Source organism: Haplochromis burtoni, unplaced genomic scaffold, assembly GCF_018398535.1.
Source record: "Haplochromis burtoni strain Fernald_Lab_line unplaced genomic scaffold, NCSU_Asbu1 Contig_94, whole genome shotgun sequence".
NCBI lineage: Eukaryota > Metazoa > Chordata > Actinopteri > Cichliformes > Cichlidae > Haplochromis > Haplochromis burtoni.
In genome coordinates, this window is record NW_024582455.1 from 83,696 (window position 1) to 97,090 (window position 13,395).

General features: G+C 40.6%; 1 protein-coding gene across 1 annotated transcript in view; it reads right to left on the reverse strand.

The window, feature by feature from the left end:
* Nucleotides 1–13,395, reverse strand: part of LOC102299161 (acyl-CoA synthetase long chain family member 3) — a 54,062-nt gene that overhangs the window by 36,353 nt on the left and 4,314 nt on the right. The window contains exons 2-3 of the mRNA XM_005926641.3: nucleotides 9,886–10,402; nucleotides 5,117–5,294 (exon numbers count right to left, since the gene is read on the reverse strand). Coding sequence (XP_005926703.1) covers nucleotides 5,117–5,294; nucleotides 9,886–10,260 — 553 coding nt within the window. The 5' untranslated portion in view covers nucleotides 10,261–10,402. The remainder of the gene's footprint in view (nucleotides 1–5,116; nucleotides 5,295–9,885; nucleotides 10,403–13,395) is intronic.

Consider the following 13,395-nt stretch of genomic DNA (forward strand, 5'->3'; position numbering starts at 1 on the left):
GTTTTTCTTTTACTTAGCTAAATATATAAACCGCTGCATGCATAAGCAGATATTCCAAATTCACTGGTATCCTATGCTTTCATTATTAGTCACTTCAATTCTATCACTTCAATTTCCCCTTCTCTTTCCCCTCACCCCCATCTCGTGACAGCAGATGGCTGCCCCTCCCTGAGCTTGGACCTCTTAGAGGTTTCTTGCTATCACCTAGTGCTTGCTAATGACTATTGGCAAGTTCTTTAATGTTATAGTCTTTTCCTTATGTTATTAAGGTGAATGCTGTTGTGATTTAATTCTAAATAAATTCAATTGCTTGACTCAAAGTTATTGTGGGACTTGCTCGCATTGTGTCACTAATGGTTATTTCACCTGTTGACACCACATGTTGCAGAATTTGTTCTCTGTTTGCTTCTAGTCTCTTCCTGCATGGACCCCACCGCCCCCCCTTCCCCCCTTCAAGTTGTTAAATAAAAACAATAACAGTACTGATTTTGCTTCGTGTCCAGCTTGCGATTATTATTCAGCCTGGTGTCTCACTGAGGTACTTAACGGGTACTAACATAACTGTGATTGACTTAATTGTTTGCCTCAAATTTTCTTCATTCTTATGATTTAAAAAAAGCTTTTGCTGCATGTCCTTGTTGTGACTGATTCCCTGAAACTTAATACATTTTATAAAAACTGCAATTATTTCTTCTTCACATTAGACAGGATGCACATTTACACAGAAAAACTGAAAAGAACATAATATAATTAGCGCTCAGCTGAAGAATGTGTTTGTTTTAAAAGATGAGAGCAGGAGACAAAAAAAACAGAGGAAGGAAAGAAGGAGAAAAAAGTAACAAGAGGAAACAACAGTAGATAAACTGACAGCAACAGAAGCAGGCTAGCACAGAATAACATAGTCTGCAACCCTGCGTCCCGGCTCTGACACAGACACAGGGGTTTATGGGACAGGGATTTGTGACATCAAAATCTTGCGTCATGGAGCTCCAACACTTCCTGCGCTGCTGCTGTGTGCGGGTGACCGTGTGTGTGAGAGGGAGAGCCATGACACCTCCAGCCGTGAGATCTAAACATTCAATGTGGCCCAAGCTTAACACATACACACACTGTCACACACTAGATGTTAGTACAGAAAGCTTAGCAAACATCCAGATTCCACTAAGTAGCAACAAAGTGGAGTCTGGACTCTTCTTTTTTTAGTTTGATACAACAAATGACATCGTGAAAGAGAAGCCTATCCTTGACTCTGTGAGGGGGAGCTCTGCTGTGCAGCTGATGCTTGTGATACACCTTTTATGTAACTTATATACGGTAGAGTAGACAGCTCACAAAAGTTGGCCTTCTGAGCCAATGTACAGTGAATATGAAGTACAATGAAAACATACACACACACTAAGTATGTGAGTTCACTGGGGGCCTTTGGCTGACTCCTTGATGCCTCTGTCAACATCAGATGCTCACGTAGACTCTCTCACCCCTCTTCTGACGCCATTGGCCCTCACTTGTCTTCTTCTCCTTCCTCCCCTCTGTTTCTTCCTCTGCTGCTCTTTCCAACCTTTAAGGCCTCTGTGTGCTGTCCACTGCCCCTGACTTTTCCACTCTCCCACTGTTTGTGTTTGCATCAGAGGAAGATGAAATATAAAGATGCTTTCTTGGCTTGGATGGCTGTGTCTTTTATGAGAATGACAGTTTAATGGAGCTTAAATTAAAGTGGATAGCCCGAACAAAAGGGTCCTTTATGGGTAATCAAAAAGATTTAACGAACTGCCGTTGAAGCTTGTGATGAATAAAAGGTGCTGCAGTCTTTGCTATGGAACATATTAAAGAGTAAATCATGCTGAAGCCCACAGCTGCTTTGCTCTCTCTGATTATTAACGTTTTTATTCAGAGCGAGAGAAGATCTTTGCTTTGCTTTTCTTTCTTCCAAGTAATCCTCGCTGGCTTTTATTGTCGTGATTCTTGACGTCCCCAGAAACACACATTAAGAAGCTAAATCAGCTTTGCCTAACACTGAATGATTCATTCAGTGGAAGAAATGAAAAACTACACCGAACGAAGCACTTTCCATTACACAAGACACGTTTTTGCTAAGTGTATGAGTGCCGTACAAGTACAAACACCATTAGTGTATAATTTTTTTTTTCAAAAATGTACTCTTGTCAGCGTTTGAGCATCTTTTCCTAACAAGAACTCGGGAAAAACGGATGGGGAAAAGAGAAAGCACCAAAGGAGGAGAAATGGGACACTTATATAACGCCGAAGCAGAAGGGACAAATTGACCTTCTTCTGTCTCAGCTGGGCCCTCCATGTTACAAGTTGTCCGCTAACATGAAACCACTAACATGCAAACACACACAAACACATTTTCAAACACACACACACATGCACACACACAAAAATGGCTATAAATCTGCCACATCCAGACTTATTTAGAGCTACTCAGAGGGAAAGACCAAAAGGAAGAGAATACAGAGAATACAAACCATATAGCCAAAACTGAAAGCACATGATAATGTACAAATTATCTGTATGTCCGTGAAAAAAGCAGATCCATTTGTCAGCCTGTTTTACTGTAGGCACTCTTAACTTTCAAAAGATACTCTTCATTAGGACTTTTTACTGTAACACCTGTGAATACATCAAACACCTTTTACTTGGGGAATGACAAAGTTACACGGCAGGTACCTGTGGCTTACAAGTGTAGAGTGGGTCAGATACTAAATGAAAGGTTTAAGGGTTCGATTCCTGGCTCATCCAGTCTATGGGCCAAAATTTGATAATGATAATGATGATAACAAAGCATCTAAAGGCATAAAATAAAAGTGTTGCATGTGTGAATGAAGCTTGTAGTAGAAAAGCAATATAACTACAAGTCAATTTATAAGTATAGTTGGAATTGTTGTGGGAACAAGGTTGGTATATTATCTAAAATAAAACATTTTAGTTCCCTAATAAAATTATCCAGGATGTGTTACAATTTGTGTCTGAGTGCCTCTGGTGCATGTTTATTGATACTGGGATGTCTATTATGAGCCAATCAGTCCCTCATGTGAATGTGGTCCAGCAGTTTCCCACATCACGAGTCTGTTTATTGCTTTCATACCATTCTATTGAGCCTACTTTATTTATTGCTTCTTTCTTTTGTTCCTGAATTAAAAAAAAAACAAAACAGTAGGAGTAATGGAAAAAAATCCATACAGCAGAGCACTGCAATATTTTGTTTGGCAATATTGTATCCATACAGGGACACCGAATATCAATATTTAAAAAAAATAATAAGTTCAACTACTCTAAAAAAAATACTACGATTGAGAGAGCTCATCCCCTTCACCACACTCCTGAGATAACATTATCTAAGAAAACTTGAAACATCAACACTGGAAACACTGGAAACAAATCTTCCTCCTAAGAGCTCAGTCACACATAAAATAGGACAGCAACCGCCTTTCATCTCCAAAAAAACAAACTGGTGGCTGCTTTTTTTCCACATTCTGTGACTAATTATGGCTTGTGATGGTTAAATGGTTGCCCAGAGTTGAGGCTGTTGCACACTCATGGCCGCTTATGATCACAATGTGATTGCACCCGAGCACAACTCAAGTGCTGGTTGTTATGTTTCTGTAGAATACAAATGTTTCAGAGTGCAAATGTAAATATTAAATGCAAATTTCTGTCTATGTAGAGAGCAACGGGTATGTGATTTTTGATGCTTTATTGCAGTTAATTGTTGTATTATCAGAAATAAATAGGATATAATTGTCATAAATTGACCTCATACAATTGCAGACAGATATGTGAGTAATATCAGACCGTTATCAGATGGGTTCCATTTTATGGGAACATGTATTGCAGTTTTAGTGACAGTGTTGGTATGCTTGAATATCTTATTTTTCAGCAAAAAAACAACTGAAGTGAGAAAACATGATTAATCACAATATATATTACTGAAATACTCAGCATATCGAGAGTTAAGTATTGTGATAATATTGTATCATTCGGTGTCTGGTGATTCTCACCTATAACCTCTTCCCTGTGTTTTTATGTACCTGACTGGGTTTGTAATTTTAAGCTGATGCCTCCTGTGTCCCACATCTGGGCTCGCCTACTTCTGAAGTAACACTGAACTGAGGAGGCCTTAACTTCAGCTCTGGACATACTGCTATAAGGGTGGATTGTAGGCTGAATGTCAGTAGCATTTGTCACAAGTAACACCAAGAAAAACTAACAGTACCTGACAGCAGCTCGGGCTGCACTGGCAACAGGACCCAAAATAACACACACAGACACACACTCCTCTCCATTACACATCTGTATACAGTGGTCCCTCGCTACATCGTGGTTCACTTTTCGCAGCCTCGCTGTTTTGCTGATTTTTTTTTGTGCAATTTTGCATGGGTTTTTTTTTTTTGTTTTTTTACAGCGCATTGTGTTCTGCGTCCTGATCGGCTGTAGACCATTTTCATTCAGTCTCGTGCCGTGTCTCCTGTACAGTACAGAATGCATCCAGCTTGTCAAATTTAAATCTTTGCTAGCAGAAGAAAACAAAAACAACAGTGTTGACATCAAAGGATTATAAGGCACATTAAGCGAAACCAAACAGTCGGATAAGTCAAACTTTACTCAACTCATTCTTCTTGCTTCCTCTACTTCCGTACCATTGATTCATTAATGTTGTATTCTCTCGCAGCTGCTCTATTCCCAGGGTCTGGGCCTGAAAACAGAGTGTGATCTTTGGTTTCATTCTATAATACTGGATGTATTTTTCTTTGAGAGAACTTTGAGAGTGTTTAAACAAGAGAGAAACGTGTGGAAAATGTCGATGCCTGTCTGAGAAAAGTATATAAAGGGATTTTACAGCCTTACAACATCTATAATAATTGTAAAAAATAAAGTTCGCTACTTCGTGGATTTCACCTATTGCGGGTTATTTTTTAGAACGTAACACCCGTGATAAAGGAGGGACCACTGTAGTGTAAAGGAGGGCAAATGGAAAGTCCATATGAAACAAAAAGATGCATAGTAGTATAGAGAGATCGATGTTTCTGTCCTTGTGTTAGCATTATGTATGCAATGTTCGCCGCATGTTTAAGTCCTCAGAGAAACCTGGACTTACATGGGAAGTTGTATGTGAAACAAGCCTGGGCAGCTATTATCCACTCTGCTCGTGTCTCACAGAAGATAGCGATGTTGGTTTTAGGCCGCTGCCCCAACGCCGCCAGACCGCTGCCCAGATGGGAGGCTGCAGTGAGGGTGTCCTTGTAGGAGAGCCAGCAGTACTCGCCCAGAATTACCTGCAGGGGTGTTGGAAAGAGGGGAGGCCGGAGAAAGACGCATAAATATCTTGCTGTCAAGTAAGAGAAAACTGTTTCCAGTCTCAATGAAGACAAAGTATAAGTGTTAATGGGTTTTATTCATTCATTTTGTCAAATATACAGGGTTTTATTAAAGGAACCGAGCAAGGAAAAAGATGAATGGGAAGAAACTGAAAGATGGAATGATGCAAATCTATTATCTCCTTAAAAAAGCCACTGAACTGTTGCAAAGCCCTGCTCCTGTGTCCCATCCCACAGTCACATGCTTGGCCTGTTCCTTATTAAGAAGTCACAGGAAAGGGAGCAACTGTCCACTGTTGCCAAACAGAAGTACTTCCTCTTGCTGTCATTCTCATGCTGCTGCATGTCACGGTCATCAGCTGCACGAGAGAAAGATAAGCATAGGCTTCTGGATATTCTCTTCACCACTCACACATTATGTTCAGAGAGCTGCCTGCACATGTATTAGTGAGCTTATACCGGCTCCTAACGGTTAAGAAATGTCAGTGCACATAAACATGCAGAAGGACACAGAGCCACAGTGACTACACGGTGCTGTTTTCCACTGGTTGGGAACAATAGCTAGCTAAACAGCCTAATTATGCACTATTGCAGCAATAAGTGTTTCAACAGTGGAGACTCAATGGATTACAGGGATCAGGCCACTGGATTTAATGAGGTAATTCACAAGTAACATAAACACCTAACTGTGCAGGCACACTGAAGAAGAAAACATGTAGCCAAAAATCTTGAAAGCAGAAGTCTTCTTCCTTTCTTTCTGCTCCAATTTACACTAATTCTGGATTAATAACAAATACTTTTTTTTACTGTTTTGATTTTGCTACTTCGTATTCATACTCTACCCTCTGTCCTAACATTTGCAAGGTTGAAGGAAATAAGTGGTCTAGTAGACAAGCTGTCAGCTGAAAGAGTAGCAGCATCTGGAAGTGGATTTTGAACATTTTAAACATTAACAAGAGGTTTGTCTAGAGAAGTCACAGAGGAACATTTTGAAGGCATTTGGAATTTTACAAACTTTATTTTTTAGAATATGAAAAATCCTCCTCTTTTCTTCATTAGTTTCTGAAAGCTGTAAGCTCGACAGCTTGCCTATTGATTGACATCTCAGAATCCTTCTGCTCTTTGCCCAGTCCCTATCAGAGGCTTCCTTACACTGACTGACACCCTGTCCAACATGGCTATGCAATCTCTTGCTTATTATCCAATGGATATGATGTTTTCATATCACACCATATCGCCACGGGGCGATCGTGGCTCAAGAGTTGGGAGTTCGCCTTGTAATCGGAAGGTTGCCGGTTCGAGCCCCGGCTTGGACAGTCTCGGTCGTTGTGTCCTTGGGCAAGATACTTCACCCGTTGCCTACTGGTGGTGGTCAGAGGGCCCGGTGGCGCCAGTGTCCGGCAGCCTCGCCTCTGTCAGTGCGCCCCAGGGTGGCTGTGGCTACAATGTAGCTTGCCATCACCAGTGTGTGAATGGGTGTGTGAATGGGTGGATGACTGGATATGTAAAGCGCTTTGGTCCATAAATACAGGCCATTTACCATTTACACCATAGAAATCCACACATTGAGTAATAACTCTCTAAAATACACGACTGAGCCACAGTGTTGCACAGCGTTGCACTTGAATAACAGGATCCTTCAATAATAAACAGTAATCTGAAGATGAAAATAGTTCACAGCAAAAGCTCTTTTTAGTCTAGAGTGAGTAACTTTTATTAAAAGCTACATTGCGTAGCTGGTTTTCAGGTAATACATAAAATATGTTTTTTTAAATGTGAGGTTGGGGGCTGAGAGCTGGGCCTGTTAGATTTAAAGAAAAGGTGCCATGTATTTCAATGCTATGCTTTAACAGGCACGTTGCTAACATAACTCACACTAGATAAAGAAATGAGGCAAAGCTTGTTTAAACAAGCTTTAAATGAGGTTTGCACGCTGGGTGTTAATGCAGTTCACAGATCCATACCACAGTCATTATGAAAATATGAATTATAACTGAACCACTGTCGATGCAATTTTCCTACATGGAGCTACACACAAAGGTGTTTATGGGTTGCAATTTAGTATCTCTAGATCCACTGGGAATATAAGTGTTGAGGTTGAGGGAATACGTCGTGGGGATATCGAGCATAAAGTCTCTCTTTATGCCGACGACATGCTCTTGTTTATTTCCAACCCTTCAAATAGCCTCCCTAAACTTTTAGATGTACTTAAGGAATTCGGGACAATTTCCGGATATAAGGTGAATTTCGGGAAAAGTGAGGCAATGCCTTTAGGTACAATAACCGGGGAACTTTCGTCTATTTTAGCACCTTTCAAGCTCAGCTATAACAAGTTCAAATACTTGGGCATTTGGATTACGCAGAACCATAAAAACTTGTATAAAACTAATTATCTTCCTTTATTGTCTAAACTAAAGGAGGATTTTGGAAAGTGGGAGTCCTTGCCTCTTTCGCTGGGTGGTAGATTGAATATCATTAAGATGACTATATTTCCTAAATTTCTATATCTTTTTCAGTGTCTTCCAATTTTTTTAACCAAGTCTTTTTTTAATAATCTAAATAGTCAAATCTCCTCCTTCATTTGGAACAAAAAACCACCTAGGCTGAAACAGAGTGTATTACAAAGACCGCGGAGCGCAGGAGGCTTAGCACTCCCAAATTTTCTGTTTTATTACTGGGCAGCTAATATAAGAGCGTTATTGTACTGGATAAAAGACCATGATAATTTATCATCATCATGGGTAACACTGGAGCGGCTGTCGGTGAGTCAATCCTCCCTGGTGTCTTTGCTGTGTGCCAGGTTACCTCTGGCGGGACCGATCTCCAGCTTCACCACGAATCCTCTTGTTGTCCACTCACTGAAGTTATGGTATCAGCTCAGACGGCACTTTAAACAGACTGAACTCTCTCTTAATGCACCACCGCATAGACATTGCATGTTCTCCCCATCCTTGTCGGACGAGGCATTTAACATATGGACAAAGCTTGGAATAACGTCAATGACTGCTCTTTTCACGGACAATATCTTTTCCTCATTTGAACAGCTGGTGAACAAGTTCAAGATCCCTCAGTCACACTTTTTCAGGTATCTACAACTCAGGAATTTTGTTGCTTCTAATACTGACTGCTTTCCGTCCTGTCCACCTCCTTCCCTTTTGGATGATATTTTTGATTTTAAACCAAATGCTAAGCGGGTTATAAGTGAGGTTTATGAGCTGTTAAGTAATTTTAGGCTGTCCACATTGCAATCACTTAGGGAACGATGGGGAAGTGATCTTGGCCAACGGATTACAGATGAGACTTGGCATAAGATAATCAATAGAATTTCTTCGTCATCTATTTGCCTTAAACATGTGGTGATTCAGTTCAAAGTTGTTCATTGTCTCCATTGGTCTAAAACTAGACTGAGCAAAATCAAGGATGGGTTTGACCCCACATGTGACCGGTGCAAACGAGAGCCTGCTTCCCTATTTCACATGTTCTGGGCGTGTCCAAAACTGGGTAGCTTTTGGAAAAGCATATTTGAAACCATGTCCAACATATGTGGTGTTCCAATTGCACCCTGCCCGTTTATAGCTATTTTTGGAGTGACGCCTTGTGATGCCAGTCTTTCCAAATCACACTCTGATCTTCTGGCCTTCTGCACTCTTTTGGCCCGTAGAATGATATTATTGAAATGGAAAGAGCCACTTCCACCTGTATATGGGCAATGGGTTAAGGATGTCATGTACTATACTCAGCTGGACAAGATCCGCTACACTGTAAAAGGTTCGGTTCGGAGGTTCTATGACACATGGCAACCTTTTCTTACTTACTTTGAAAGATTAAGTCCGGATACTATTGCTTAATGTGCGTGTGAGTGGGTTTTGTTTTTTTTCTCTTGCTGTTGTTCATTTATTTTATTATTTACTTTGTATCTGTAATTTTATTTTATTTTATGTTATTTTATCTCTCCTTTCCTCTCTGGCTGGGTTTTAGTTACACTGTTCTGGGTGGGTGGGGGGGTGGGGGCACAACTGTTTGTTAATTTTGCCATAATTGTTGTTGGAAGCAATTCTTTGTTCAATAAAAAGACCTTGATCAAAATGGTAAATATTCATCCGTTGGATATATATAAAACTTGTGTTTTATATATACGGTACCTTTCATAAGATATTTCCTGACAAATCCTGAAATTGTACCCATTTTACTTATTTCAAAATCAATATTTTTATTCTTGATGATTCAACGAATGCAATCCTTCCTTTTTCCACCGTTCTCCCGGCTCTAGATGCAACTTCCAACCCCACAACTTGCAACAGCATAGTGAGTCTTTCAGTTTCCGTGCCACTTCTAATATCACTCTCTGTGCACCTTCTTATGCTATTTCTATTACCCCATTTGTAAGCAGACATACTTCTTAAATTTAAATGCTGTTTGCAGCTGCATACTTAAGGGACAGATAAAAGTGTGTAGTCCTTTAAGTACCTGTAATAAAATGTTGGATAGCCCCTTTTTAGCTACACTGCTACTACAACATTTACTTCCTCACTTCCGTATCATTTTTTACCTTCTTGAACACCTTCCCGTTGCTTTGTCGCTCATCTTCCTCGCTAATCACCTCTCTTGTCCCAAGGCAGTCTCTGTGGGGGAACCTCATGGCTGCGTACTCGAACATCTTATCCAGTGTGTCCACTCCCGGATGTAGAGATGTGACCAGCTTCTTCATGGAGCTCACTGCTCGGTATGGTCCCTCTGGTTGTCCCAGGACCGAACGAGCTTTGGCTCTCTTGGCTCTCTCCTCCTCTGAGCCGTAGAAACTCCCGTCAGGTCTGGACACCCAGCTAAGGAGGTAGGAAGGCAGAAAGGTGATGACGGTGTAGATCCACACCATGAGGTGGAAGAGGAGCAGCAGCATGGGGTTCAGGTCCTCTTTCAGCTTCATCTTGGCAAAGCTGTGACAAGCAGAGAGACGAGAGCGGGGAAGAAGTGCCTGCTCGTGCTGGTTCAGTTGCTCCCTTGTTTCTTCTGTTGCCTTCTCAATTCTCCCTTTCTGCTAATGCAATGCCCACAGCTCTGCAATACTCCTAAAAAATATCCACAACATGGCATTAGAGGAAATTTTTAAACTAGTTTCAAAATTATGCTTGTGTCTACAACACTCCTGTGGTTTTCCAAGAGATTCATTCTGAAACTGAAACAAAGCATCACATGTTCTCGCTGATAGTAAAGCAGAAGCTTGTTATTATGTTATTGGCAAGAGATGGTGTTACACACCGACTCTCTTACTCAAATGTTCCTTCCCCACCCTGCAACTCCTGTGTCCGGTGCACTCACGCCAAAGAAGAGAGCACATCAGTCAATGTCAGTCACTGTTAGTGTCGAAGACAGCAAAACAACACAGACAGATGAAGGGGTGAGGAAGGAGACCAGAGAGGAAATATAAGGAGAAACAAATCAAAAAGGATGGGGACACGTAGGAAGAAGTGAAAAAAGTAAAAAGGTCAGCTATAACAGACATAAACTACACTAACTGTGAGGTTTCTGAAAGTCTACATGTGGGCTGTGTGACAGGATTCAAGCAACTCGACAGAAGGAGATAGCCAAGTCAGGAGCAGATAAGAACAGGGAACAAGCTATAGCTCAAGAATCCACCTGTTAAACTCCATGATGTAAAATTTAGAGAGAATGTGATGAGGTTTGCGCAGAGGGACTACCTCACATCTACTTCACTGGGTAAAAGGTGGCTGTATTGTGTGTGCGTATCTTTGAAATTTCACCTCATCCCTAGCTTCTTCAGACACACACAGAACAGGTATGCACTTGGTGACGGAGACTGTAACCTACAGAAGATGAGTTTGGGAGCTATCCAGAGTCTTGAACAGAGATTAGCGTTAAGGTTATCTTACAGACTTCCTGGTAAGTGTAGTGCCCTATAACCCATGAAGGCATGAAGACAGAATTAGGAGTGCACTGACTGATTTTAGTACAGAATGTTGAGGATGAGTCACATTAAACAGTTTCTTTTGTCAAGAGAAACAATGATTTCAAATTTGGGGTGAGAAATCAGGACTGGTAAATAAAACTAGTTCCCAGTATAACCAAACATTTAAAATGTCTTCATCTCTATTAATAATTACAGTGATTCAAGTAAATGAAATGTCATGCCAAGCTGTAGAAGAATGTCCCATTGACTCTGAGACACCACAGACACCAGATCACGATTACTGTGGATTACTAGGATATAGCCACACCCAACAGCCGAATAATATGACGATCTGGCTGTTAGGTGTGGTGACTGAGCTGGAAAAATGCTTATCTTAAAACTGTCATCACTACTGGCAACCACTTAACCACTTGTTGATACAATATGAGCATGATGTTATATTTACCAAGGCATTAAACTAGTGATGTGAGCTATTTTCATAGACTGCAACCATAGACTATACGATCAGAGAATCAGCCCCCTCTTTGGTTTTAGGCTAGTTAACACTTTTTGATAAGCTGTTTTCGCTACTCAGCTCTGTGCTATATTATGTATTATTTGTTATTCTCTTAGTTTCTGGGTTAATAAGGTTCTTAAGGTGTTATTTACGGGCACCACTATGACAAATAACCATAATGTATATTGATGTTTCTATTCAGGCCATCGGCCGTCTTTGCAGCTGTGCAGCTAAAATAACACCGTCTGTCAAAACAGCTTGTGTGTGTATGTGCGCACATTCACACTCTACAACAGTCCGTTTTAGCAGCAGTAATTTATTATTCATAGGAGGAAGAGGCTCATCTTGCCACTTCCCCCACCTCTCAAACAAAATTGCCCGCTGAAAAACACACACACTGTGCCCACCTTCCTCCTGTACACACTCATCCCACGAGTGTCCCTTTGAGACTCATAAATAAATCAAAGATTTTACCAGCACTGCTCTCCCAGACCACCATCTGTTCCCTGTGGGACATGGACTCCTTTCTCTGCAGCTCTGTGGTTCTTCCTGGTGTCTCGTTACCCAGCAAGGACGCCCTGCTTCATCACAGGATGCTAAAGCTTACCAAAACTGTACCCTGGTGGAACACAAGTTTTACCCCATCACTCTTCAGTGTTCGTTTGTTGGCCCCACTGTCCCATTTGTCATTTTTCTTTTGCTCAAAGTGGAGCTCAAGGAAATAAAGACAATGGATGAGCGGCACTGTGCTAAACAATCTATTAAACAAGAGGAAAAAGATTCAGGAAGGCATGGTGCTGGCAGACTACAACTTCTTCCACTGCTGCTCAGTGTCAACGAGGAACAGATGGCTTAGATCTCCTGTAAAATATCAAATAATTTCCACTATCTTCTGCTAGTTGTTAAAAATGACTCCTGACTTCCATTAAGCAATAAAGTTAAAATCTGTTTTTCTTCTGAACTCAGTGACTCTGTCCTTCACTTTGCTTCAACTCATTCAGAGGGTTTGACACATTTTATACCATGGCATAGGTTAAAGGCCCAGTGATTTATGTTTTAATTTAGTTTAGTTCTAATGATACAGTGCTTTTATTGTAGTGGATTTTTTTTTAAAATTGAGAACATTTAACAGAGAGATTTAAAAAAAAATTGAGAAAGTTTAGCAGGATAGACCCAGACATACTGAATTTTACTCCAGAAAACACAATGTCACCTCGTCATGTCTTTAGAGATCCCTTACTGCTAAACAGTGACATCTTTTAAACTTCATAGCTCTAGTTAGTATCAGAGTTCAGCTGCTTTGGCTTTGGTCAGGACTTTGAGGTCAGTTGGCATCTTTCCGTCACTAAAATAGGAGCAATAAATATTTGTTGGGAAGCTTTTCTTGTTGGCTTATCTCTTCCCTTCTCTCTCTCTCACACACAGTGTCAGTAGAGGAAAGAAATTGTGAGAGTGTGACCATGAAAGTTTGCATACTATGCCCTAGAAAGCATGTTTCATAGCTGTTGTTTGTTCTCACATTTCTGCTTTTTTTTTCTACTGTCTGAAACATGTATGTGTGAAAATTATAAAAATAAATAAATCGTGAAAGGGTAATACTATTTTACAGCACTGTACTTCCTGGGTTTTTTTTTTTT